At 44.5% G+C, this 25,035-nt stretch overlaps 5 protein-coding genes across 7 annotated transcripts; 1 reads left to right on the plus strand and 4 right to left on the minus strand.

Annotated features, from left to right (window-relative positions):
• Positions 1 to 125: 125 nt before the first annotated feature.
• Positions 126 to 3,522, minus strand: LOC136962661 (cyclic GMP-AMP synthase). Its single transcript, XM_067256517.1, has 7 exons — positions 3,365 to 3,522; positions 2,958 to 3,229; positions 2,579 to 2,808; positions 2,041 to 2,278; positions 1,508 to 1,789; positions 1,195 to 1,294; positions 126 to 1,049 (listed from the first exon to the last, which is right to left on the minus strand). The coding sequence occupies exons 2-7, from the start codon at positions 3,223 to 3,225 to the stop codon at positions 530 to 532; spliced, it is 1,638 nt and encodes a 545-aa protein (XP_067112618.1). The 5' UTR covers positions 3,226 to 3,229; positions 3,365 to 3,522; the 3' UTR covers positions 126 to 529.
• Positions 3,523 to 4,983: 1,461 nt separating this feature from the next.
• eef1a1l2 (eukaryotic translation elongation factor 1 alpha 1, like 2) lies at positions 4,984 to 8,980 on the minus strand. The gene is made up of 8 exons (XM_067255199.1): positions 8,837 to 8,980; positions 8,079 to 8,231; positions 7,427 to 7,606; positions 6,750 to 7,046; positions 6,433 to 6,583; positions 6,049 to 6,305; positions 5,504 to 5,738; positions 4,984 to 5,338 (listed from the first exon to the last, which is right to left on the minus strand). Exons 2-8 carry the CDS (start codon positions 8,220 to 8,222, stop codon positions 5,214 to 5,216), a joined length of 1,389 nt encoding a protein of 462 aa, XP_067111300.1. The 5' UTR covers positions 8,223 to 8,231; positions 8,837 to 8,980; the 3' UTR covers positions 4,984 to 5,213.
• Positions 8,981 to 9,134: 154 nt separating this feature from the next.
• On the minus strand, positions 9,135 to 12,529 carry LOC136961777 (elongation factor 1-alpha, oocyte form). Its single transcript, XM_067255200.1, has 8 exons — positions 12,403 to 12,529; positions 11,475 to 11,629; positions 10,989 to 11,168; positions 10,608 to 10,904; positions 10,350 to 10,500; positions 9,997 to 10,253; positions 9,671 to 9,905; positions 9,135 to 9,568 (listed from the first exon to the last, which is right to left on the minus strand). Exons 2-8 carry the CDS (start codon positions 11,616 to 11,618, stop codon positions 9,444 to 9,446), a joined length of 1,389 nt encoding a protein of 462 aa, XP_067111301.1. The 5' UTR covers positions 11,619 to 11,629; positions 12,403 to 12,529; the 3' UTR covers positions 9,135 to 9,443.
• Positions 12,530 to 16,306: 3,777 nt separating this feature from the next.
• si:ch1073-513e17.1 (sialin) lies at positions 16,307 to 21,525 on the minus strand. Of its 3 annotated transcripts, none has more exons than XM_067255406.1 (12): positions 21,415 to 21,525; positions 20,954 to 21,120; positions 20,584 to 20,699; positions 20,008 to 20,228; positions 19,423 to 19,656; positions 19,089 to 19,263; positions 18,867 to 18,985; positions 18,531 to 18,692; positions 18,160 to 18,292; positions 17,693 to 17,840; positions 17,374 to 17,464; positions 16,307 to 17,230 (listed from the first exon to the last, which is right to left on the minus strand). In XM_067255406.1, exons 3-12 carry the CDS (start codon positions 20,684 to 20,686, stop codon positions 17,066 to 17,068), a joined length of 1,551 nt encoding a protein of 516 aa, XP_067111507.1. In that variant the 5' UTR covers positions 20,687 to 20,699; positions 20,954 to 21,120; positions 21,415 to 21,525; the 3' UTR covers positions 16,307 to 17,065. The 3 variants fall into 3 exon arrangements, with proteins under 3 accessions (XP_067111507.1, XP_067111508.1, XP_067111509.1); XM_067255407.1 differs by having other exon boundaries at positions 20,954 to 21,037; positions 21,415 to 21,521; XM_067255408.1 differs by having other exon boundaries at positions 20,954 to 20,995; positions 21,415 to 21,493.
• A 159-nt stretch (positions 21,526 to 21,684) lies between these two features.
• Positions 21,685 to 24,947, plus strand: ppt1 (palmitoyl-protein thioesterase 1 (ceroid-lipofuscinosis, neuronal 1, infantile)). The gene is made up of 10 exons (XM_067256163.1): positions 21,685 to 21,780; positions 22,133 to 22,275; positions 22,547 to 22,656; positions 22,913 to 23,040; positions 23,328 to 23,398; positions 23,531 to 23,633; positions 23,764 to 23,854; positions 23,944 to 24,042; positions 24,160 to 24,231; positions 24,369 to 24,947. Exons 1-10 carry the CDS (start codon positions 21,755 to 21,757, stop codon positions 24,489 to 24,491), a joined length of 966 nt encoding a protein of 321 aa, XP_067112264.1. The 5' UTR covers positions 21,685 to 21,754; the 3' UTR covers positions 24,492 to 24,947.
• The last annotated feature ends 88 nt before the right edge of the window (positions 24,948 to 25,035 follow it).

Here is a 25,035-nt window from a genome sequence, read left to right on the forward strand (position 1 = left end):
GTCCATAGCTGCGGTATTTGATCTGTAATTCAGAACAGAACGTTGAATGCCTTAATTGACCGATCAGAATCGAGTATTCAACAAAGTCGTGTAATAATCACGTAGGCTGTACATTTTTTTATCTACATATTTATTGAGTAGGCTATTGATATTATGTAGTGCAGGAGCCACACAAATAAACATTCTCACACACACTTTATGACAAATTATATAGAATGATGTGGGGAAAAAAGGCACAAGTACATACAATAACAAGGTAGGGAAATAAGATCCCTCGGTGGACAGGAATCATTTCAAACTTAAAATTAACTTTTTTAACAAGCAGGTCAAAAGGCTTCACATGGCACTAACAACATATTGTACAGACAATACAGAAGACAGTGGGGCAGAGCTGGGGAGGGTGGCAGCAATTGTACAATTTGCAAGTACATATCAACGCATGATGTGTGAGCATGTGTGTCACAACATCTGCATTTTAGTATCCCCAACTACACCCTATACACTGTATAAAGTCAACAGGGATGCACATTCACAATATATAAATGGCGGAAACAGTCCCCAAGATTACAGCCAAAATTATTTTCACTGTGACCTCAAAAGAGAGGACTCGAGGAGGAGTTGGTGGAAGTTGGGACTGTAAGGGGATGAGGTCAGGTCTGTCAGGGTTGTCAGGGCTCACATGAAGGGCCAGGGGTGTGGAAGGAGCTTGGGGCATGAACAAGGGCAGGTTCAACCTTTTCTGCTCCTCCAGCGCACTGGTAAGGAAGGACAAAGCTTTGCGAGGGAAAGCTGGGGGAGAGAAAAGGTTGCAGGCTGGGATGAAAAAGTGAGGCAGTATCCCACTCCGGGCGTGGTCTTCGAAAGCCCCAAAGAGGTGCATGAAGCAGCTGGGCAGCTGCTGAGGAAGCCACTGGGTATCCTGGCCCCGGAGGGAGAGGATGTGGAAGAAGGCGGTCTTCCCATGATAGGAGCACAGGGAGTCCAGCTCCTGAGGGAAGCGCCTCTTCAGTGCCTCAATCAGACATTTTAGGAGCCTGAAGCTGGTTTTACTGCAGGGGTGAGAGGCAATTCAAATGTAGAATTTGTTACTGTTTGGAATTAGAATGGACATCCCATCAAAGAGCCAACAGAAAATTACAAGTTAGGAATACACGTCTTAGAAGTCACAGTGGTTAGTAGCCTATGGAATCTGACCGGCAGCATTTGGTGGCAGTCGTCTCGCAGCAGGTTTTTTTGTTGCCATGAAGCTTGATTATTTCCTTTTCAATGTGGGAAAATGAGATCCTCCAGCTTTCTATAAGTTAGAGAGAAAAGCAATAGACAGGAAACTACTTCATTTACACTGAGCTGATCAGTACCCACAAGTCAGGCCACTTCTGATCTATACATCATCATAATATTTTCAAATGATGTCAGTTGTTCAAAGTTTTTTTTGTGCTGTTTACAATCTACTGTTTGTGTGTCAGTTTTCTATGTGTGTTGTGTTGTTTTTGTGTACATCTCAAACCTTTGGCAGCAGGGCTGAGGTTGCGTCCTTTGGGTCTCTTGGGCACAAAGTAGAAGGTCTTGCTGGTCAGGGTCTGTCTGGTCTTCTTGCCCAGCCAGTTATCCACATTGAGACCGTTGCGAGCAGGTTGAGGCCATTTCTGAGATGGGTGGGCCTCCAGCGCTGGAACCACGTCCACCGACAGCAACTCTTCCTCATCATGTGTCGCCGAAAGGGATAGTGTTACTGCTGGGCAGTAGACCTTCTTTTTGTTGACAACCCAACGGAAATTTCCTCCAGGAACTGGCAATCGCATAGAGGAAACGTTTTTACATATAGAAAGTACAGCAATGGACCAAGGAGTGCAGTATTTAAGGGAAGTATAAAGAACAGTCAGTATATAAAAGCCACATCATTAAACAGCCCAAATTAGTCATGAATCATGTGTGATCATGAAATATATAATAGTCTGATATCATGTGATAGCTCCACATTCACTTTAACTTTACTCTCTTTCTTAATATTATAGATAAAATGAATGACACACCACACACCTTTATAGGTGCAGATGAACTTCCGAACCAACCGATGCATTTCACTCAGGATCTTGCTGCTTGATATAGTGAGCCCGTCTGGGCTGTTCTCTAATAGAAATGGCCGTATGTTGCTGCGCGTGGGCCTAGATAGGGCCACTTCGTAAAACAGGCCTTGGTATTGGTCAAGTTCAGTCCAGTTGAGCCGAGAGGGAGACTGAAGCTTCACCATCATATCAAACTCATTTGGATTGTCTATCTGCAAGCATACATTCAACATAGTAAGATAGTAGATACAACTTTTTTAATATTTACTGATTGGTGAGAGTTACTTACGACTGAATTTTTCCATTGACAGAACCCACAAGTAATGTCATGCCCAACCAATATTTTGATGTTAAACAATGTAAACATTTTCTTGTCAGAATGGACCCAAATCAGATATTACAGTGTCAAAGCCCCATCCCTTCTGTTCCACACAGTCACACTGTTCCTCTGTGCAGTTAAACACAGTACATGATATTGATATAACAGAAGAAATACTATTGGATGGTCCCACCTTCACCGTCTCATAATAGCTGCCACTTGTCAGCCAATCAGCTGACTGGAAGAAAGGTTGCTCATCATTGTTCTTCAGGAAATCAAGCAGGTTGTCACGAAGATCATTGACGAGCTCCACTGCCCACTTGCGGTTGCTCTGGGGTATGACTAGATCCCGGACTCTGAGTTTGATCCGGTGAAGCAGTTCTTGGGAGGTAGGCGTGTCCTTCTGTATTGTGGGCAGCTGAACTGTGGTGAATGGATTGATAGATAGAACACAAGTATAGCGAACCTAAGTAAACACAATGCATCACAAAGCATTGACAATAATACACCCTAAATGCAGACAGTCAACAATAATGTGAAACAGGAACAGAAAATGTCTACTGTTCTTTTACTCGTCTGTTGTGGCCTCTGCCTGGGCTTTGATGTAGGTGTCGGTGGAGGAGTGGAGTTTTCATTCAGCTCTAATGATGCCTCTTTGTTGCTGCTTCCGACTTCCCCTTCCTGACATTCACCCTCGCCTGCCTCCATTACCAGGCTTGGGTGCTGGTCAGGTGGGCATAAAGATGTCCCGTTGATAGGTCTGTATGGAGGAGTAGGAGTGGAGGAAGCAGTGTTTTCTGTTGTTTTTACTGACCGCCTCTGAGAACAATTTCTCTTCATCCTCCTGCATACACACAAAAACACACGTGTCTCTCAGTTACATGACTAAACTCAATAACTCCGATATTTGTAAACAATTTGTCTAACAATCAACACCTTCTAAACATTCTGCCACAGTTATAATGAGTAAAACTCTCACCTGTGTTCAATCAAAACCCAGATTAATGGACAAGATTACACACACTTGTTCATCAACAATCTGCTGCTCCCGGTCACATCCAACCTTTGCCTTTCACTTTCATTTCCTGATAAAGAGTTACTGCGAGTACCTGGAGGAGTGTCCAGGTGCCCTGCCTTCTTTCTGTTTCCTGAAGAAATTTCCTGTAAACACAGCAGTAGAGGAAGCCGTCCTCTAGATAGGATTTTATTCAACCTGCCTGCATTCCATGACCTCATCTACTCTGCAGAATAACAACCCCGGTTATTTATCCACTCCTTGTCGTCTGCTTCAGCACAGTGGTACTCAAATGCTTTGGACTTCTCTAGTTTGCTCTTGTGCTCTTGTGCTCTTGTGCGTGCCTGCCTGCCTGCCTGCCTGCCTGTCTGTCTGTCTGTCTGTCTGTCTGCTTGCCTAGCCGGACAAGCCATTCACCAATACTCTTCAACTAACCATTTTCATAATATCCTTCCTAAACTCCCCAACCTCTACTGTGTTGGTGTTCTGTTTGTGTTTGTGTTGAGCTCTCCTGGTCCAGCTAATCAGACGCGGCAGTCAGAACTGTCACCCAGCCTACAGATTTTTTCTCACTGCAGCTATCTGGTAAACAGTACCAGAGCATCCAAGCACAGACTACCAGACTCACTGGGTGTTTTTTCACCCAGGCCATCAAGCTTATCAAACAGCAACATTACGGTAGTCCATCTGATTATATTTTTTATATTTAATTCTCTGTTGTAGCTTTCTATGGTTTATTCCCCATAGTACTGGCTCTGGACCTGCTGCTAGTGTTTATTGGTATTTCTTCTATTCATGCCCTGTAACTTTCCTCCAAAACATTTTTTTATTGCCTACTAATATTTTATATGCGTACGTAGCTGTTGCTTGTCATGTCCTAAGAATGTAATTGTTCAGAATTACCTTGGGTTATACTGCAGTGCAATAAGATGTGGGGCATTACACAGATATACAGTGCAAAACAGTGTGATGCAATGAATGTACGTGCTAGATTGGGCAAGAATCTGAAGGTTTTATCTTGAGGCACAGCTGGGAGGTGGGGTGGAAGGCTAGAGAGTGGGGTCAAGGTTTGAGTCCAAGATTCAACTGGTGAACAGCTGAGGGGAAGACGCTGTTTCTGAGCCAACTGGAGCAACAGGCCTCAGTTCCAGGCTTCCTAGCTTTCTTAAGATGAATAAAGGGATTTTACTGAAAGCAAAACTCAACTGTATTAACCACTGGATTATATTGAGCTAAATCCACTCCAATAGAATTATGTTCTAGTCAGGATAGGCCTGTACCTACCCAAGCCTACCCGTGGCTACGCCCCTGATTTATACCTTCATTAGCTCCTCTATGGTTGAGTTACAACTACAATACAATACAGAACCTAAAACAAACCTACCACAGATTTCACCTGTGTAAAGTACACCATATTCAGGATAGGCTTCACAGCATCTGACAAGCACTCCCAAAACAGGCTCAACATACATTTTGTAATTATTCTGAAATGATGGCAAAAAAATATAACAAATACACCAAATACTGAAATACCATCACAGTATCACACACTTCTAATCAATTTACAAAACACAATAACGTCGTTGGCAATCAATGGTCAAGTTTTTATTTTTGGTGTCATCATCACCATTATCATATTTCCTAAAGCTGTTTGTTGGAACATTTTCCTTCCTTTCCTGCGAAAACTTTTGCGATGAGTTTTTATCAGCATTAGCCAGTCCTTAAGTATAGAGCTCTGGTTGTGAGACTCTGCAAGATGGGGGGGTAATGCCCGCGGGGACCATGCGCCCGGCTGGACGTCTGGAGCAAGGATTCATTTGCCCTTCTGGGCCTTCTGTGCAGACTTGGTGACCTTGCCACCCCCGGCGGTCTTCTTGTCAACAGCCTTGATGACACCGACGGCAACGGTCTGCCTCATGTCACGCACGGCAAAGCGACCTGTGAGGGTAGAGGAGGAATGGTGTCTGTGATTGATGGTCACTGTCAGTGTAAGTGTGCTGAGAGCTTGTGTAGCTTTGATGTGTGTTCTGAGAACGCTTCAGCACTGACATTCTATAGGACCGATGATCCACTATGGTGTTGGTTTGGATGCTGGATGCTTACCAAGGGGAGGGTATGCGGAGAAGCTCTCCACACACATGGGCTTCCCTGGCACCATGACAATGATGGCGGCATCTCCGGACTTGAGGGCCTTGGGGTTGTCCTCAAGTTTCTTGCCGGAACGACGGTCGATCTTCTCCTTGAGCTCACTGAATTTGCAGGCGATGTGAGCTGTGTGGCAATCCAGAACGGGGGCATAGCCCTGGGAGATCTGTCCAGGGTGGTTCAAGATGATGACCTGGAAGGAGAAAGAAAGGGAAAGAGAAAGGGGGCATGTGAGAATAAGACAGAAATTCATTACTGATCATAATAAAATAATTAACACAGGTAGGTATTGGCTAATCTGAAATCCCAGGAAATTAAGATTATTTATATTGGCTATTGTTTATCTGATGTTTCACTTATACATGACTAAGTATAGTAACTGTTGAAGTAATACCTTCAAAGTGAAATGTATTTAGCTGGGGTCACATTTCTGTGAATAGGTCCTTGTCATATGGACACTTTCTAACATGTATTGTATCGGTAAGACAAAACAAAGACCATACCTGGGCAGTGAAGGTGTCGGCCTCCATGGGAGGGTCGTTCTTGCTGTCTCCAGCAACGTTACCACGACGGATATCTTTGACGGACACGTTCTTGACGTTGAAGCCGACGTTGTCGCCAGGCAGAGCCTCGGTCAGGGTCTCGTGGTGCATCTCCACAGACTTGACCTCAGTGGTCACGTTGGCGGGGGCGAAGGTGACGATCATACCGGCCTTCAGGGTACCAGTCTCCACACGGCCCACGGGCACTGTTCCAATACCTGGTGAAACATAGGGAGGGAGAATTTCAGAGAACTGTTATACAAGAGCAATATAAGCCCAATATTAGTCTTTAGGAATGCTCCAGAGTGTGAACTGTCACAATGCTTGACTGCCTTTGGTTCTTACCGCCAATTTTGTAGACGTCCTGCAGGGGGAGACGGAGGGCCTTGTCGGTGGGGCGGGATGGGGGCAGGATGGAGTCGAGGGCTTCCAGCAGAGTAACACCGCTGGCACTTCCCTCTTTGCGCTCAACCTTCCACCCCTTAAACCAGGTCATCTGGGAAAAGGGAGGAGAGGGTCGCAAGTCATTGGCTACTCTCAAATAAGGGAAAACCCCTCAACCAAAGTGGTGATAGTAAACTGTTTATTTTTTAGGTTCTCATCCTATGTTTTAAAAGGATTTGTCTGCTCCACACTGCATGTTGGTGGTTGAGGTTACTTACATTGCTGGAGGGCTCCAGCATGTTGTCTCCGTGCCACCCAGAGATGGGCACAAAGGCGACAGTGGCGGGGTTGTAGCCGATCTTCTTGATGTAGGCGCTCACTTCCTTGGTGATCTCATCGTAACGCTTCTGGCTGTAGGGGGGCTCGGTGGAGTCCATTTTGTTAATGCCGACGATGAGCTGCTTCACACCCAGGGTGTAAGCCAGGAGAGCGTGCTCACGAGTCTGGCCGTTCTTGGAGATGCCAGCCTCAAACTCACCTACACCACCAGCAACGATGAGCACAGCACAGTCGGCCTAGAGGGGGTTGAAATCATGAGGTTTACCCAACTGGTTAAAACACAGGCTGAGTTTTAATCCAGTGCAGGCCATTACCTACCTAGCCTTCCCTCTCTCTTCCTTACATTTCCTGTCTCTCTTCATTTTATTTGTCCCCATTAAAGCAGAAAATGCCCTAAATATTTGTTTTCGTTTTTTTGAAGAACTACACTTCTAGTCCTTGATTATCTAGCTCACTTACTATGTGCACTTTTGGTCTGTTGTTTGGATAAAATTATTTGCTAAATAAATTAAAAGGTGTAACTGTGCATCAATCTCATGGAAGGATAACGCAGATTACAGAACCTATTCTCTATTAGGAAACCGAAGAAGCCACAGGCTTCAGAAAGCATATTTACCTGAGAGGTACCAGTAATCATGTTCTTGATGAAGTCCCTGTGTCCAGGAGCATCAATGATGGTGACATAGTACTTGCTGGTTTCAAACTTCCAGAGGGAGATGTCGATAGTAATACCACGCTCACGCTCTGCCTTCAGCTTGTCAAGCACCCAGGCATACTTGAAGGAACCCTTGCCCATCTATACACACAAATAATTAAATACAAAAATGGAGCTGATCCTTCTTAGTTTAGGTGGATTAGTTGGTTACTGTGTGCATGCTCATAAAATTTACAAAAATTAATTCAAAATAATCATAATATTCCTGACATTATGAGCAACTGCAGAATAGTGAGTTTTTACAGACGTTTTTTCTGAGGCCTTTAAAGAGTAGAATGTACACTTTAACAATCCCTTAATTAATCTGAACCCATAGTTTATATTTCTCAGGAAAAACACTGAAAAAATACTCAATTACAAAACATTTAAAATATAATGGTTTGATGCACAATTGCTGTTGACCCATTTGGACAGTAGATGACGCTATTGTCAAAGCTATCAGGTAACCACGCCCGTCACAAACTGCGACATGTTCATGCTTATTCATGGTTTATACTGTTATATATATACATATACCAGTATGACAATAGGCAGGGATACTGAATGTATGTACCTCAGCGGCTTCCTTTTCGAACTTCTCGATGGTTCTCTTGTCGATGCCCCCGCATTTGTAAATCAGATGACCGGTGGTGGTGGACTTTCCGGAATCGACATGGCCAATGACCACAATGTTGATGTGTATCTTTTCCTTTCCCATGATGATTTACTGATAAGAAAATAATGTAAAATTTGATAAAAATTCTGACTTTTGGGGGATAGGAGGGTGACGCAGGAGGACAAAGTGGTGGAGGGTGCCACTTCTAGCCATTCTCGATACTGCGTCTGAACATATCCACTGACTCATGCATTCTCACATGCTGCCTGTACTCGGGCCTCCATGTTAAGTCGGTCTGGAAGTAAGACCGCCATGTTGTCTAATGACACGCGCTCTATGACCGTGAAGCCGGGTAAATGCGCGTGCATGCAATTACTGTCTAGTGATACATACTAGGTTAACGCGCTACAGCAAAGCTCGCTATGATGACTTTATTTCCAAGTTCAAAGCAGATCCGATTGTCTCAATGCGCTTTTATTTCTTTATTTTAAGACAGCTGTCATTTAGACCCGTATCTGAAGGTCTGCTTAATAATGCCTTTATTTTAGTCGATTCATTTCAACCAAGTTAGGAATGTCACTTAAGGATTGTCATTATAGTACAGCATGTATGACTAGCCATCAGACCATACATAAGCTATAATCACATTCATTATACATTAACTGAGAAGTGACCGCTTTAATCAAGCTCTATTTAAGGAAATACATTTCACCAACCTGAGACAGTTCCGAGTATCCTGATTAAGACCGGAGAAAAAGGACAGAATATGATCTCACATGGCTTTTTATACCAGTGACAGGGGGGGCGGGAGAAGAGCAAATTCTGCCACCCTGCTGTCTCGCAAAAGATATACCATTGGTTGCTAGAGTAACCCCACTGCAGCTATTGGGCAGAGAAATCCATCACTGGACACTGCGTCAGCAGCAGTCTCAAAAACATGTGTCTAAACAGCTGCAAGAACGATGTACTTGCAGGCATTCCCCCCTCTACCCCTAGTCAGGAACAACGAGAAAGTGTTGGTCAAGAAATTCAAAAGACCTTTATTAGTTACCAGCAGCTTTCTTGCCAATTACTTTGTGGCATCAACAGGCGCAGTTCTAAACCATTACCAACTCAAATTTTAACAAATGAAAGAGGCACTGTCATTCTAGCGACAACACCACAAGGTTTTTATCCGTGTTGGGTTCTTTTCCTGCGAAAACTTTTGCGATGGGTTTTAATCAGCATTAACCAGTCCTTTAGTACAGAATTCAGGTGCTTAGGTTCTGCAGAATGTTGGGCAGCAGAGCCCGCGACCTGAGGGGCAACCTGTGGCAGCAGAATTCACTTTTTACCACCGGCCTTCTGTGCAGACTTGGTGACCTTGCCACCAGCTGCGGTCTTCTTGTCAACAGCCTTGATGACGCCGACGGCAACGGTCTGCCTCATGTCACGCACGGCAAAGCGACCTGTAACAGAAAAAAGTAGTCAGCATCATGGCACAGCAAAGGGAATGAGAGCCACTCATATTCGAGTGTGCATATAAGAGGACAACAGGCAGAAGAACTCACCAAGGGGAGGGTAGTCAGAGAAGCTCTCGACACACATGGGCTTCCCTGGGATCATCTCAACAATAGCTGCGTCTCCGGACTTGAGGGCCTTGGGGTTGTCCTCAAGCTTCTTGCCGGAACGACGGTCGATCTTCTCCTTGAGCTCACTGAACTTGCAGGCGATGTGAGCTGTGTGGCAATCCAGAACGGGGGCATAGCCCTGGGAGATCTGTCCAGGGTGGTTCAGGATGATGACCTGGAAGGACATGATTCATAATCAGCACTCAATTCAGTGAAATGCTTCCTGCAATCAAATGGTTTAAAAGCCATCTAAAAACGATGCCTACCTGGGCAGTGAAGGTGCCAGCAGCCATGGGAGGGTCGTTCTTGCTGTCTCCAGCCACGTTACCACGACGGATATCTTTGACGGACACGTTCTTGACGTTGAAGCCAACGTTGTCACCGGGCATAGCCTCGGTCAGGGTCTCGTGGTGCATCTCCACAGACTTGACCTCAGTGGTCACGTTGGCGGGGGCGAAGGTGACGACCATACCGGGCTTCAGGGTACCAGTCTCCACACGGCCCACGGGCACTGTTCCAATACCTAGAAAGGAAACAAGCGTTTCTCAATGTAGAAATGCAACTCAGGCTTACACTGCAACAGCTCCAATTCAAATGATTCATGTCTCCCAATTCTTACCGCCAATTTTGTAGACGTCCTGCAGGGGGAGACGGAGGGGCTTGTCGGTGGGGCGGGATGGGGGCAGGATGGCATCGAGGGACTCCAGCAGAGTAACTCCACTGGCATTACCCTCCTTGCGCTCAACCTTCCACCCCTTGAACCAGGGCATCTGTATTCAGGCAGGACAAATTGAATTAAGATACCATCGATGAGCGCTGCATAACTATTGCCATGGCCAGTTGGACACGGGTCATATTTGGCAGGGTGGAAGCTTACGTTGCTGGAGGGCTCCAGCATGTTGTCTCCGTGCCACCCAGAGATGGGCACAAAGGCGACAGTGGCGGGGTTGTAGCCGATCTTCTTGATGTAGGTGGAGACCTCCTTGGTGATCTCATCGTAACGCTTCTGGCTGTAGGGGGGCTCGGTGGAGTCCATCTTATTGACGCCAACAATGAGCTGCTTCACTCCCAGGGTGAAAGCCAGGAGAGCGTGCTCACGAGTCTGGCCGTTCTTGGAGATACCAGCCTCAAACTCACCCACACCACCAGCAACGATGAGCACAGCACAGTCAGCCTGCGAAGGAGAAAATATAGGATTAAGTAAGAACTAACTTGACAAATCTGGATTACTTCAAGAAGTTCTCAGCAACATCTTTACCTGTGAGGTACCGGTGATCATGTTCTTGATGAAGTCCCTGTGTCCAGGAGCATCAATGATGGTGACGTAGAACTTGCCAGTCTCAAACTTCCACAGGGCGATATCAATGGTAATACCACGCTCACGCTCTGCCTTCAGCTTGTCCAGCACCCAGGCATACTTGAAGGAGCCCTTGCCCATCTAAGGGTGAAAAATAAAAAAAATTGTATCCAGCACGGATAACTGGCCTTCATATATTTGACAGTTTTCCAAACATGTTAATTTTTATGCCAATCATGCATGGTAGTGCATGAGTTCTATTAAAACAAACTGCACAGTCATTTCCATTCATATGCAAGAGCTAGCAAGCCACACCCCACTAGAGCGCGCACTCGATGCCCACACCCTACCGGCTTCAAGAGTTCAGAAAGGCATGCTAGAGGCGCCATCTTTAATCCAGCGAGCCGCGAACTTCACAAAGACACCGATGGACTAAAATCCGCTTACCTCAGCGGCTTCCTTCTCGAATTTCTCGATGGTCCTCTTGTCGATGCCCCCGCATTTGTAGATCAGATGACCGGTGGTGGTCGACTTCCCGGAGTCGACATGGCCAATGACCACGATGTTGATGTGGATCTTTTCCTTTCCCATTGTTTTAGTTTCTGAAATGTGAGAAAACTAACATTAAAACGACGCTCCTTAACGGGCAACTTATCTAGTCGTCGGTCACGAGACGTCCAACTCAACGGTGGCTAGTTCGCTGGGAAGACCCGCTAGAGCTAGAGCCAACCAATAATAATTGTAATAATAGTTAATACATTTCATTTAAAATCCTGGGACAATGTGCATTCTCTGTCGGTATTCCGGTCATGAATCACTCATCCAATTTAGTAAGGTGAATGAGTCATTATCTACTAGGCCTCAGTCGGCCATCAGCCAGACGCGACACGTGTTGTTGCTGGGCCACGTAGTGTTAAGTGTCAGAAAGATTCCGAAATATCCAAATGGAATCAGCCCCCGACTCAACACCTGTTGTCGGAGACTTGGCAGTCGTTGAAAATGAAAATAAATTGCCCTCTCCATCGTTTATCCGATTGCAAAGCATCCTTTGTTCCTTTTCCTCGGTTTCCCCCTCCCCCAATTCAAGTCAGATTTTCCACAATTCCAGCAAGTTCGGACAAACTTATGTGGACAAGCCATCTTAATTGGAACATCAGAGTATATTAAAACTTGAGATATCAGCTACACGCCATAGAAGGCTCTCCAATCAAATCTACAGGTTGACCAATTACATAATCAACCATCAATAGTTCACCATCCATTTCGCCCAAGTTACTAGAAAACATGAATAAACGACATTCAACTCCACATACAGCTACTAAACAATGAAATAACACATTACATTTAAGCCAACTTTTAAAATAAGCGCACCTACCGGTGTTATTAGATCACACGGCCACTGCAGCTGCCCCCAGTCAGGTAACAGAAAGAGAAAGAAATGACGGTTGAGTTTGAGTTTTTATACAAGGGGAGGCGGCCTCGGTGCGCTGCACCCCCCACTTCCTATACCCCTCCCTAATCGAACCCGCAAATCACACATTTCAGCGAAAAGTTATGCCCGCCTGTCGTAATACGTCATGTTGTCGTAAGAAACCTGTACGTTGACTTAATCATTGCTAAGTGATGGCTTGGGATTGTCTACGACAGGTCTGGATTCATACATTGTCATTCGTTTTCAACATTTTCTTAAAAAATTAAAGATGGAAATACTGTGTTTTCCAACGTTCTGCAATGAATACGTCAATAAACACATTTTATTGCATTGTCGCCATGACCTTTCGTCATGGTGTTTAAATACATGCAATTCACCAGGCTTTAATGTTGGGAACAATTAACCCAATGAACCATTTAAGTATTTCAATGATCAAACAATGTAGTTAGTGCTTTCTTTCGAAAATAGCTAGCATAGGATGCTACATTCTGTCTTGTCACCAAAATAAGTCATTAGATTCACATAACCTTCAAATCAATTGATAATGTTGTCATTTTAAAACCATGTTTATCACAACAATCCATCACAACAAGTGATTTTATTTTCTTGTCTTTAGGTTTAATACCCAGTGACCAGGTGACATACTATCAAAAAGGTACATTCATAGGATTTTCCTATAATTACTACTCAGATAGGCTAGTTTATCCACAGGAGCATAGTCTAATCACAATCACAATCAGTATTTACCCTAGATAGTCCTGTCAACATAACAGGATTATTCAAATTATGTGATTTACACCAGAACAGTGTACTGACCAGGTAGGACCCAGACTCATTGTTAGAAAAGCCTTGAGGACACCTCTACCCCACACCCACATTCAAATGTAAACAAGGGGAAGCTGATTGAATAAAGTCAGTGGGGTAAGCACATATAGGCCTACTGTATTCCAAAGGGAATTTGTTGTCTTGCCAGGAAAACAAAAGCAAAAGAATCAATCACTTGCTGGAGGTCAAGTTTATTTGACTATAAAGTCCAATTGTGGATGCAACATCTAAAAATGTTAGTTGCTGATGGCGAGGTCATAGGGTCAGAGTCAGCGTCTGGTGGCAGACCTTCATCTCTGCCACATGCCTAGTTTAGAACAGCTGGCATCTCTCTGCAGCTCTCCCCGACTGGACTGTGCCCCCCCCCCCCCCATACGATTGCCTTTCTCGTCCTCCCCTCCCTCCCTCTCCCATATGCCTCTCTTGTCCCCCTTCCCCTCCCGACAGCCTCACTCGTCCTCTCCCCAGCTCAGGTAATAGCCACTTGGTCGGCTGGCAGCTGCTGCTTTCAATCAAGCTACAGCTTAGTATATTATAGAGGGAACGAAGGAGAGAGAGAGCGGGGGGTGTAAGGGAGAGAAGGGTACACTAGTAGTATCAGGAAATGAAAGCATGTGTACAACAGTACAATAGTAAAAATATAGATACTTTAGGATTCTGCCAGACAGATGGAAACCACATTCCTATGACAGATTCGAAGGCCAAAGCTTATGTCCACAGACAACCAATCACGGCAACTGTTTTCTACTATCCTCAAGGCCGCCGGTTTTGACAGACGTGAAATCTTCTTCTTCTTCAAAATAAAGTTTACCTCCAAAGGACAAGCCTCTCTGATCCTCACTAAACTGTATATAAGTTTCAGCTGTTGGGCATTTTAGGGGGAGGGGAGACAGGGTTGCTGCCCTTTTCCCTTTCAAGAGTTATGGTTAAGGTTCATTTGTGTCCAGCAAAAACATTTCTAAATGTTCTTCAGGGGTATGATGAAGAAACACAGTGGGAACACAGCTTCAAAACGCAAAGGTACGTGTTAGTCAGGAAAGGGTGTAGCACAGAAACTAGATAAGCAGGATTTACTTTCTTTAGTCTTCATTTGCTCTAATGGCAGTTTGCTGATGTCTGACCAAACAACATTATTGTTGTGCAGAAAACGTGGATTTTAGGATTGTATTTGTTTCACGTAAAACTTTAAAACCAATCACATCAAACTGCCTGTATGGTAGAAACACCTGACTTCCATCTACAGAAGAGCGCATGTGGAATGCAGACAAGTGTTTAGGACAAGTGTTTCAATATGGAGTGATATGAAGAAAAAATAAAAGAAACAGGGGGAGAGAGTGAAAGTCAGGAGGTGAGTCCCAGAGGGTGGTTAGTAAGATAGAGAAATGGGAGAAGATGGAGAAACACGGCAGAGACCGAGCAAGAAGAGGAAGCAAAGATACAGAGGTATGTGCCGCTAACTCAGAGGCATGGAGACGACTGCATTGGCATGAACCCAAGTTGAGCTCAGCTCTTAGGTTGACACCCAAACACACACACACACACACACACACACACACACACACACACACACACACACATTAAGAGCAGCAAGGAACTTGACCTGCTCTGGCTAAGAGGGAGATTGGAGACAGATGAAGAGAATGTAGCTGTCCTCATGTCTGGCCAGGCCTCCCAAACACACACACTTTCCCCTCTGCCCCTCCTCTTAGATACATACTTTGGCTCACCAATTAGTTAGTTAGTTGGCTCACACTGGCCTATGAAGCTCACACAACCTTTGTTCGGTGCTAAATCGCTGTCACTGGCACAATTGATGAGAAACACATGACTGGTGCCCCAGTGAGAGAACACACTCACAGTACTGCAATGTTGCAGGGCTGGAGGGAAATCAGACAGGGATCTTCATACATGCTCTCGAGTTTTGATGTGATTTAACATGGTCAAGCTACAGTTTAGCGCAACAGCTGGGATCTTATTTCACAGGCAGACTAGAACAGGAGAGGGTGGGCGGTGCTCCTTGTGAACGGAGCGACTTCCTGGCTGGAGTGTCAGTGTTGACTCACAGGCTTGGCTTGTGCTCGTCAGCTACCAACAGCTCCCTGCTCAGTCTCTCTCTTTCTCCTTCACACACACAGTTGCCTCTGCCTGTATACAGGGAGCTATGTTCCATCAGCACTAAGCCTTCCTCCCTCTTCTTACATAGGCTTAGACTCAGAAGTCTGGAATCGGGTCTGAAAGTGAGAGTCTGAATTGAAATCACCGAGACTGACACGCAACCCTGCTTCTCTTTCCGAGTGTCTTCCAGGGATCTAAAATGAGATCCAAACACGAAAGCTACTGTCACTACTGAACATAGAATTATATTATTACCCAATTAAAATCCGGATTTGTTTTAAAGTTCTTATCTTTCTATCTGAGATCACTTAAATATGCAAGTTTCCCCATCTCAGTGCTGAGAACATTTAAATGTATGCGCTCGCATCACAGTGCCTTCCCTCCCTCTGAGAACAGCAGGAAGCCAGGGCTTGGGTTTCACACTTGCTAATTCAGCCCATTTGGTCGGCCTATTCTTTGGATTGTTCCGAGACGGGTTGTGGAGGGAGGAGACGTTTTAACACATGCATATGGCCTTGAGCCACATGAGTCTAGTTGTCTCCAGAAACCAAATTCTGTGTGAGGAATTGAGACTCAACATATAATTAATTGGTGGTAAAACAGACAATAGCAAAAATGACACCATAGTCTTGGCTGCTGGAATGTTGTGTGTGTGTTGGGTCTCAAGGTCTCCTACTCGTCAATTTATAATTTTGAATGGACAAATCCCAATAGGCTCCTCTGAGACTTTTTTGTAGTTTTGTTTTCTATGTTTTCATCCTTGAAATAACAGATTCCTGAAGTTGAAAATACAAATAGTAGTATTACAACATATAATTGGGCAGAAGTTTACATTAAATATTGTGAACTTTAGATTAATCTAATTATAAATAGGTTAATTACACTTTCAAGTGTTATGAGAAGACATTTTGTTTGATATGTTTCTCTCTAAAAGGACAAAAACGCACATAAAACGCCTAGCGCCGGCAGGTTTCCATGCAAAGGCAGGAGGTAGTCTTTTCATGGCTGTGGTTGTCTCCACCGGCATAGTCTGCGCTGCCCCGCCCCCTCAACATTTACATCCGGATCACCAACAAAAGTCTGATGCAAGATCCAAGCAAAACGGAAAGCCAAAAGCAGAGAAAAAGTCATTATTCAGTGCCCCCTAGTGGCAGAAAAACAGTACTTTCTAATGATGATTCTCAAGGAATTGGAAAAATATGCGAATTTCTGCCTCCTTGAGGCGCCCAGACGGTTACTTTCATTACTATCGCGGGACAAAACAATGACCAAAACATAGACTCAATTATACGTAAATTAAAAGATGAATCACATTATCGTATGTCACACTCCAATTAGACACAGCATCAAATATTTTAAATCAAATTGCATACTGATACTGTAGGATCACATCATCTTATTGTGGCCACTTTGTAAAAAGGATTTTTAAAATTTTATTATAAAAAAGTACACAATATAAGAGTTGTGTGAATGGCACATGAGCTTCTTGTTTCCCCCATATAAAAGTCCAGGCTTCAGATAAGCTTGCTTGAAGTTCTCCAGCAGATTATATCATCTTACCCTGACACATTCTCAGCTCCGACAAATCAGCTGGCAGAGAATGACCCATTAGGCCTACATCCACAGAGATCTTTTGGGAAATGTATGCATAGTTCAGCCTACGAGGTCATGTTGAGACTGAGCCTGCGTCCGCCTCAACGATGGCCTTCTCTTCTTCAGGCAGAGCCCACTTCTGGATCTCTCCGCTTCCAAACAGGGTGAAGATGAGCGCCCCGATGGCACTGATGCCGGCGGCTACGCAAAACACACTCCTCCAGCCCGCCACAGTGTGCTGGGAAGAGAGACCAGGAGTGGGGGCAGGGAGGAAGGGGGGGGGGTAAAGGAGACATAGTTTTATGATATTTATCTATCTCCAATTATTTTGACAACCTGCTAATCTTACAGATTAATTATTAGGTGTGATGTTAAGCTTACATCTTTGGTAAGGTAACCCACAGCAATAGGTGCCACAACCCCTGGGATGGTCCCGAAAGTGTTGGTGATTCCCAGGAGCACTCCGGCGTACCTGTAGAAGGGAGGTGTAGACATTCAGAGAGCTGTTGGATGTCCAGGGGATGTTTAAGCATGTGTTTGTGTATGTTTAGGTGAGAGTGAGTGAACAAGTGTAATTCAGTGATGGATAAAGGAAACAATAACACAACAGGGATTAAAAATAAAAATTGACAAAACTTTCGGGACTAAGAAAATAACCAGAGATGGAGATTCAGATGGAGATGCGTCCAGAGACACCCACCGTGGAGCGATGTCTATCTGGTTGATGAATACCCCCGCAGCACTAGTTCCCCCAATAGTGGTAGAGAGGGTGAGGAAGGTCACAGCTAGTGTTCCACTGCACCCTGAGAAGCCCAATGCCACCAGGAACCCTGCTGGTAACAGCAGACCTGGAGTGACAATTAAAAGGAGAGAAAAGGAGAGAAAGAGAGAGAAATGGAGGGTGAGAGACAAAAGACAAAGGGAGAATAGTTGAACTTGAGTGCTATATAATAAACACTGTCCCAACCACAGATGCAAATTTATAGGTTATGGATCTCAAAACAACACAGAGGAATAAATTGATATGCAAAAGGAGGATGCAAGATAACAGCACACTCTTTCAGTTTTAGAGTCTGGGTGAGGCCTAGACTTATACAGCCCATTGTTTTTTGTAATACTGCTTTTATAACCACTGTCATACCCCTTTCACAATAAAGGTCTCCTTGCCTGTAATAGTAAAGATCTTGCGAACAGCAGTGGTGCTCAATAGCTCCTTCTCCAGGAGACTGTCTGCTACAACGCCTGAGAGCAGAGAGAAGAGCCAAGCACCCAGGTATGGCAGGGCAGACAGAAAGGAATTCTGTGTTGATAAGAAAGAGAGATATTGAGTGAGAGATGATTATTTTTTATTATTTGTGGAAGTTTGACAGGCTCGATTATTTTGGTCTGATCTTTTTGTGTAATTATTTGCGTATTAATACTTGAATGTATATATGGGAGTGGACAAGTGGAAACTTAATGGAAGAAAGAAAAAATGTTATGGGACACTCAGTCTCTCTCCTTTTCTCTACATCTCTGGTCTCCTGTGCATGTGTCACCTGTCGGAGGTCAAAGTGCAGTACGGTGTCCATGTAGGTGGGAAGGGAGGTGAGCAGGGTGTAGTACGACCAGTTGGCACACATCTGGGACAGAATGATGGCCCACAGGGGTCCAGACAGCAGCAGGGGCAGCAGAGGCACAGACCAGCCGTGGGCACCTCCCTGGGGATCGCAAAGAGAGACAAATACAGAGACAAAAGGGTTAAATAAGATGTGGGAGGGGAGGGAGGGAGGGGGAAAAGAGTAGGAAGGATTGTAAAAGAGTGAAAGAGAGCGTTGTTAAATACAAATTGCCAAACCTAAGCTGTGAGCATCAAATAACGTTCTGTTTGCTACCTGGGGGCCTATAGTGTTGATTATGTAATCCTGTTCCTGTTTGCTGATTCGTGGGTGAGTATGAGGCTTGTCTGATACCAGGATGAACCAGGCGACTGCCCAGAGACAACCTGCTCCTCCTGAACAACAGAAAGAGAGGAGAACATAAAGAGTGTGTGTGGCTTTGTATATTAGAGATTAGAGATCAGAACCTCTATCAAACCAGGTTAGTGCCTCTCTCACCACATATGTAGAATACAGCAGGCCACCCCAGGCTGTGGCAGATAAAGCCTGTTAGGGGCAAAGCAACAAAGGCCCCAAAGTTAGCCCCTGCCCCCGACAGGGTAATCAGGCGCGACCTCTCCAATGGCGGTGCCCAACAAGCCCACATGGCCATCATGGCGGGGAACGTCACACCCTGCAGAAGGAACACACACAGTTTAGAACTTAACTGTTAACTTAACAGTTTAGAACTTAACTGTGTGCAGTGTCTTATAAGAAAACCCTAAGGCCAACAGGTCAATAAAATTAGTTATTGTTTTGTAGTCTATTGTAGCCCCACATGATGACTTTTTACCTCTCCAAAGCCTTCCAGAGCCCGAAGGGCAAACAACCAGGAGGCCCCCATCTGGGCGGCCAGGGGGGTAAGGAGGGTGAGGGCGGCGGTGCCCAGCACCCCTCCTCCCAGAAACTTGCTGCCGCCGTAGTGGCCCGCCAGGTAGCCCCCAGGGATCTGGGTGAACAGGTAGCCGAAGAAGAAGGCTCCCAGCAGCCACCCCTGAGTCCCTGAGTCCCAGGAGTACTGGGGAATCTGGGGGAGGGAGGGAGGAGAAACAGAAAGGGGGATGAAGCGAGGGAGGAGGAGGGTAAGACAGGTTGAGACATGGAGGAGAGGGCGTGGAGGATGGCGGAGAGAGGAATGTAGTGAGTGATGGATAGGGAAAAAAGGAGGATATGGAAGTGTGGAGGGATAGAAAGACGTTGTAAGGGTGGGAAGTGTGTGTGTGATGAGGGGAGAAAAAAATGAAAATGAATGGTCACTATGTTTCATGTCTAAGTTCTCTGTCACTATCTCCATGCACCAAATCCAAATCTAATTATGGATATGAAGTGTTGGTCTAAATACACATTTGTATGGTTGACTCCATTTTTGTTTCCTCACCCCAACTGGTTGATCTGGGCTCGGACTACTGTTGGAGAAGCTGTGGGAAGGCACCGGACACTCGTGTCTTGCCGTGCCGTTGAGTGTCGGTTGGCTACGGGTTTCGTTCACCATGGCTACCATGGCAACGCTGAGGTTGACGCGGAGACCGTAGACGACGGAGAAGCCGAAGAACATCATGACGGCGAGGTTGAGGCGGGTGGAGCAGCATTGGGGATGTACTGTGGTTACACAAGATGACAGCAGCTACATTGTCTCAGACACACACAGCACTACTACACACTATCGCACACAGCAGCATGCTTCCGCAAACACAAACTGTAAGCTTGCACTTGACTCGAAACCTCATAAAGTCATGTGTGGTTATACTTTCCTACACCATGATAACTGCACTACTTGTAGCTACTGTGTAACTAGCAATGACAGTTTGCACTATAACCTTGATCACTTTTAGAACTGCGCAAGTCAGCAACAGTGCTTCATATGATCAATGGATGGAAAAGATAACATTGGGATTCAAGCACATGGACTTCTGGAAATATTATGCCAATAAAAGCAAGTAGAAGAGGCACAGACCAGATTCCACCCCCTCAACCGCATCATCTTCCAGGAGGGGTTTGGTATCTCCACTCTCGTCCGAAAGGGCAGCATTGATGGAGTATCCATTTTGAAGAGCCATAGAATCCAGTCAGCTGACAACGCAAGAAAATCAGGTTTAGCCTAGAACCATGTCATGGAACCATAATGTCCCGGAGGAACATACGCACAAACACACACACACACACACACACACACACTGACACACGCACACAATGTGACATAAGGTGAATTACAAACAAGTATGTGGTAGGGATTAACTGGATTGGGTCTGCCACACAGCTAAATTTATTATTTGAAAACTTCATACTAGATCATTTTAGTTTTATATAATAAATTATAAACTCACAATGAATAGATTTGTCTGCCTCTCCCTCCCCCACTTGGAATCCTGTATAAGTGGGAAGTTGTTTCTTTGAGGCATATGGTGTGACTGAAAGCAGATGTGAGCATCACCAAACTGCTGACCGTTGTCACACACTCTCTTAAAGACTGGCTACCCTGAGTCGGCATCATCTGATGATAGAGATGGATTAAAGCGAAATTAATGAGTAAAGTAATTTCTCCAAACTAGTAGGCCTACTTTTTCTTTTCAGGTATTGCTTTCCACGATCTTAACCTCTGATACTGTGAATCCATGGACATTGTATTGATATTCATAATTAACATAGGCTATAGAGTGAGCACAGTATATAATGTAGTCTACAATTATAACAACCCACGGACAACGCAATACATTTATAACAAATGAAAAATAATGTTGAAAAAGAATATGTTGCTCAAATAGTGAATACATAATGTATGACATACCTAAAACAGTCCGGATCAAAAGTGTTTCTTCCAGTTATAAAATGTATGAAAGGTGTAAACGCATAACTCTTCTTACTGGCATGGCAAAAACAGAACTGAGAGGTTTTGTATTGAAACCAGAGCAATTGAAACGTTTGTGTTTACAATTTCCTTTTACCAAGAGACTATAGTCACGTGATTTCAAATTCCTAAGTCGACAACAGAAAGATGGATATATCGCGTTGGTATAACACACAATAGGTTGTTCCGCATTGTTTATAACTCAGTATACACCGATCTTCCGCGTTGGGTTGAGCTCGATCATGTGATAAACTAGCTCAACTGCATATTCTCTGTTTCAATGTTAAGTGGCTTGCTTCAGAAAGGGTACGTGTTAACAATTACTTATTTTAGCGACGTGTTTCAGTGGATGAAAAAAGTGCAAGTGTTTTCTATCAATTTAGTGTTTTCGTGCTATCCCTTCCAACGTCCAATATGATAATTCTGTTTTCTATTTACCGATTTCTCCGGCTAACGTTGGTCATTTTGGTTGTAGCCAGTTTAGCCAGACCGAGTTAACATCAGAGTCGTTGAGCAGTTCTTTGCGAGAGTAGAAGTCTAAAGTCGTTTATTTGTCGTTTATTGTACCTTGCTTTACACGTTTTGCATGTCAAGAACGTGGCCTGTCCCCAAATAATCTTTGAGAAACTTCATCCCTATCTTTTGTCTGTCTCTTCAGATTAGTGCCCACCATGACAAGGCTTCTACACCTTATCCTCGGGGCGTTAGCCTTGATGTTTAATGTCCTTGGTCCTGTACATGCAGGGCCTGTGCACGAGCCTGGCAACGGCACTTTGCCTCTGGTTTTGTGGCACGGGATGGGTAAGCAACCACAACCCTATGAATGTAATCGGATTTACAGGTCTGGAGTTAAACAGTGCGGCAGATATAAATGTGTGTTTATACTTTTGATTCACATCATGTGCTGCTTTATTTATTAAGGGGTGAAGTTGACAAGGACGTAAATACAGTACTTCCTGTAATTTGCTACTGCACTTGTCTATCTCTTTAAGGTTGGATTCCCCACATCCTACCTCCTCACTCCTGCCTAGTCCTTCGTTGAGTTTTGAAACCTGATACTGTTTCTTGACAGGAGACAGCTGCTGTAACCCTCTCAGCATGGGAGCTATCAAGAAGATGATTGAGGAGGACATCCCTGGGATTGATGTCCAGTCTTTAATGATTGGAAACAACGTTATACAGGTGATTACCCCTTCTCCTGGATCAGTCTACTTATCTTTCCTGTTTCTTTTCATTCTCTTGCAATGGGTATCTGCCCAAAGCTCTGTTGTGTCTGGCTGTCTAAACAAACTGACTTGCACGTATGACTCATATGAAACCAGAGACTACATTTCCTGGCATAGAGTAGAGTGTATGTATTAGCAAAAGCCTCTTACACTTTCCCAACAGTTGTAAAAGAAAAGACACGTCCTAACATTGCCTCTTTGTCCCTCTCCAGGACACAGAGAATGGTTTCTTTCTGGACGTGAATACACAGGTTTCCATGGTGTGCAGCCAGCTGGCCCAGGATACCAGGCTGAAGGATGGCTATAATGCCATGGGTTTCTCCCAGGGGGGGCAGTTTCTGTGAGTAACTCAGCATAATCAGGGTTTGGTCTAAATGTAAAACACATATAGATTTGTGCTATTTTTCAAATATTATTTGGAACAAAAACATTTTGTTTGTGTATTTACTTATCTGACATGGCTGGATAGGAGCAGCAGTATTGCACAGTGCTGGCTTTTGCACATCCAGTCAGCTCAGATCAATTGAGGGCAGATAAAGAGGATGCATTTCAGAAGAGGTATTTCTTTATCAAAGGATGATAAAGATGTTTTTCCCTATTCTTTGATTTTGTCTCTTTCTTTCTTAGGAGGGCAGTTGCACAGCGCTGTCCTTCTCCTCCAATGAAAACACTGATATCCGTTGGCGGACAGCACCAAGGTAACAGCGCTGTGACAACAGTGACATCATTTCCTGTTTGATGAAGTCATCCCCTTTGTCCACAGCCTTCCAGTATACGTGTCAGTGTTCTGCATGTCAGAGGTTATAAGACGTCACTCTGTTTGTGCACAGGTGTGTATGGATTACCCAGGTGTCCTGGCGAGAGCTCCCACATCTGTGACTGGATACGTAAGGAACTCAACTCAGGGGCATACAGCGATCTCGTGCAAAAACAGTGAGTGTGTGTGTGTGAGCGTGAGAGGGCAATTGTATGGGAAATGCTTTACCAACGATCAGAGATAGGAATAATTGTGTTTTTGGTAATAATCTGGTTGTTGTAAGTCACTAGAAATTGTTTCTATCAGCTTGGTGCAGGCTCAGTATTGGCATGACCCTCTGAACGACGACCTATACAAAAAACACAGCCTCTTCCTGGCCGACATCAATCAGGAGAGGGTTAGTGTAACACACACACAACTGTTTAAAAACTAAAGCCAACCTCATCTTTAAGTTAAATTGGTCTCTAATGTCCCCCCCCCCCCCAGGTAGTAAACGAGACCTACAAGAAGAACCTACAATTGCTGGAAAAGTTTGTGTTGGTCAAATTTCTGCAGGACACTGTTGTAGATCCAGTCGACACTGAGGTACATTCTCACTCATTTATTACTCTTATCTAAATATTAGTGTTTTTCAGCATATTTATTGTTCCAGGCGTAATTTTATATTTGTATTTCCATTAAGACTAACTTTGTGTCCTGCAGTGGTTTGGATTTCTGAAAACTGGCCAGGCAAAGGAGACTGAGACCCTTCAAGAGAGTGTGCTTTACAAAGAGGTAACACTTCTCCATGATAGACTACTGATCACTGAACACACATGCCGAGCCAGGCACATGAACATGTCATGAAACCACACACAGAGCCAACAGACAATGAAAGACAAGATCAAACATTTCATGTCTGTCTTCCTCAGGACCGACTGGGGCTGGCAGCCATGGACCAGGCAGGGAAGCTGGTCTTCTTGGCCTCAGAAGGAGACCACCTTCAGTTCACCAGAGAGTGGTTCAACACCAAACTGCTGCCTTACCTGCGCTAGTCAGCCTGCAGCATGCCCATAACACAGCCTCTAAAATTACACTTTTCAGTGGGCTAGTAGGATAGTTCAGCGATGTTACAAAGCAATTGGACTACTAATGGAACTCAGATCAGTTGTTTGTAACATTCCAGTCTGGAAGGGCCCTGTGCAATCCTGACTCACCCCAGCCTGTCTGCTTGGGTACTTTAGCTTGATGTTGACAAAGTTATAGGCCTACTACTGTTCTAATGCACTGATGCTTCCTGTCATGGTCCATATTTTACTCCTGGTCTGTAACGTATGACCTTTTATGACTTTAGAACCTTGTATGACTTGAGTCAAAACAACAATATGAAACAGGTAACTTTTACTTTCTTTTATTTTGAGGTGACAGCTCTATGAAGCAATGTTAACGATATGCAAGGTGGTTAGGTGTATGCTGTATTTTTGAATAAAATTAAGTACTAAAAATTTGAATCCTTTCCATTTGCAATCAGTCCTGGAAATTAATCAATGTTGACTAATATTTTCACATGGACCCATGAATGTTCATTCTTTGATTAAC

Source organism: Osmerus mordax, chromosome 18, assembly GCF_038355195.1.
Source record: "Osmerus mordax isolate fOsmMor3 chromosome 18, fOsmMor3.pri, whole genome shotgun sequence".
NCBI lineage: Eukaryota > Metazoa > Chordata > Actinopteri > Osmeriformes > Osmeridae > Osmerus > Osmerus mordax.

Coding starts and splice junctions, on each gene's coding strand:
- ppt1 (XM_067256163.1), top strand. CDS start 21,755: ATGTTAAGTGGCTTGCTTCAGAAAGG. Junction 23,041..23,327: donor TCCCAGGGGGGGCAGTTTCT/GTGAGTAACTCA, acceptor TTTCTTTCTTAG/GAGGGCAGTTGCACAGCGCT. Junction 23,855..23,943: donor CCGACATCAATCAGGAGAGG/GTTAGTGTAACA, acceptor CCCCCCCCCCAG/GTAGTAAACGAGACCTACAA.
- LOC136961777 (XM_067255200.1), bottom strand. CDS start 11,618: ATGGGAAAGGAAAAGATCCACATCAACATCGTGGTCATTGGCCATGTC. Junction 11,169..11,474: donor TCGAGAAGGAAGCCGCTGAG/GTAAGCGGATTT, acceptor TTTCACCCTTAG/ATGGGCAAGGGCTCCTTCAA. Junction 9,569..9,670: donor CTCTGACTACCCTCCCCTTG/GTGAGTTCTTCT, acceptor TTTCTGTTACAG/GTCGCTTTGCCGTGCGTGAC.
- LOC136962661 (XM_067256517.1), bottom strand. CDS start 3,225: ATGAAGAGAAATTGTTCTCAGAGGCGGTCAGTAAAAACAACAGAAAAC. Junction 2,809..2,957: donor GCAGAGGCCACAACAGACGA/GTAAAAGAACAG, acceptor CATTCACCACAG/TTCAGCTGCCCACAATACAG. Junction 1,790..2,040: donor GTTCATCTGCACCTATAAAG/GTGTGTGGTGTG, acceptor TGCGATTGCCAG/TTCCTGGAGGAAATTTCCGT.
- eef1a1l2 (XM_067255199.1), bottom strand. CDS start 8,222: ATGGGAAAGGAAAAGATACACATCAACATTGTGGTCATTGGCCATGTC. Junction 7,607..8,078: donor TCGAAAAGGAAGCCGCTGAG/GTACATACATTC, acceptor TTGTGTGTATAG/ATGGGCAAGGGTTCCTTCAA. Junction 6,306..6,432: donor GGACGTCTACAAAATTGGCG/GTAAGAACCAAA, acceptor ATGTTTCACCAG/GTATTGGAACAGTGCCCGTG.
- si:ch1073-513e17.1 (XM_067255406.1), bottom strand. CDS start 20,686: ATGGCTCTTCAAAATGGATACTCCATCAATGCTGCCCTTTCGGACGAG. Junction 19,657..20,007: donor GCCCAGATCAACCAGTTGGG/GTGAGGAAACAA, acceptor TCCCTCCCCCAG/ATTCCCCAGTACTCCTGGGA. Junction 17,465..17,692: donor CAGATAGACATCGCTCCACG/GTGGGTGTCTCT, acceptor TCCCTTCTACAG/GTACGCCGGAGTGCTCCTGG.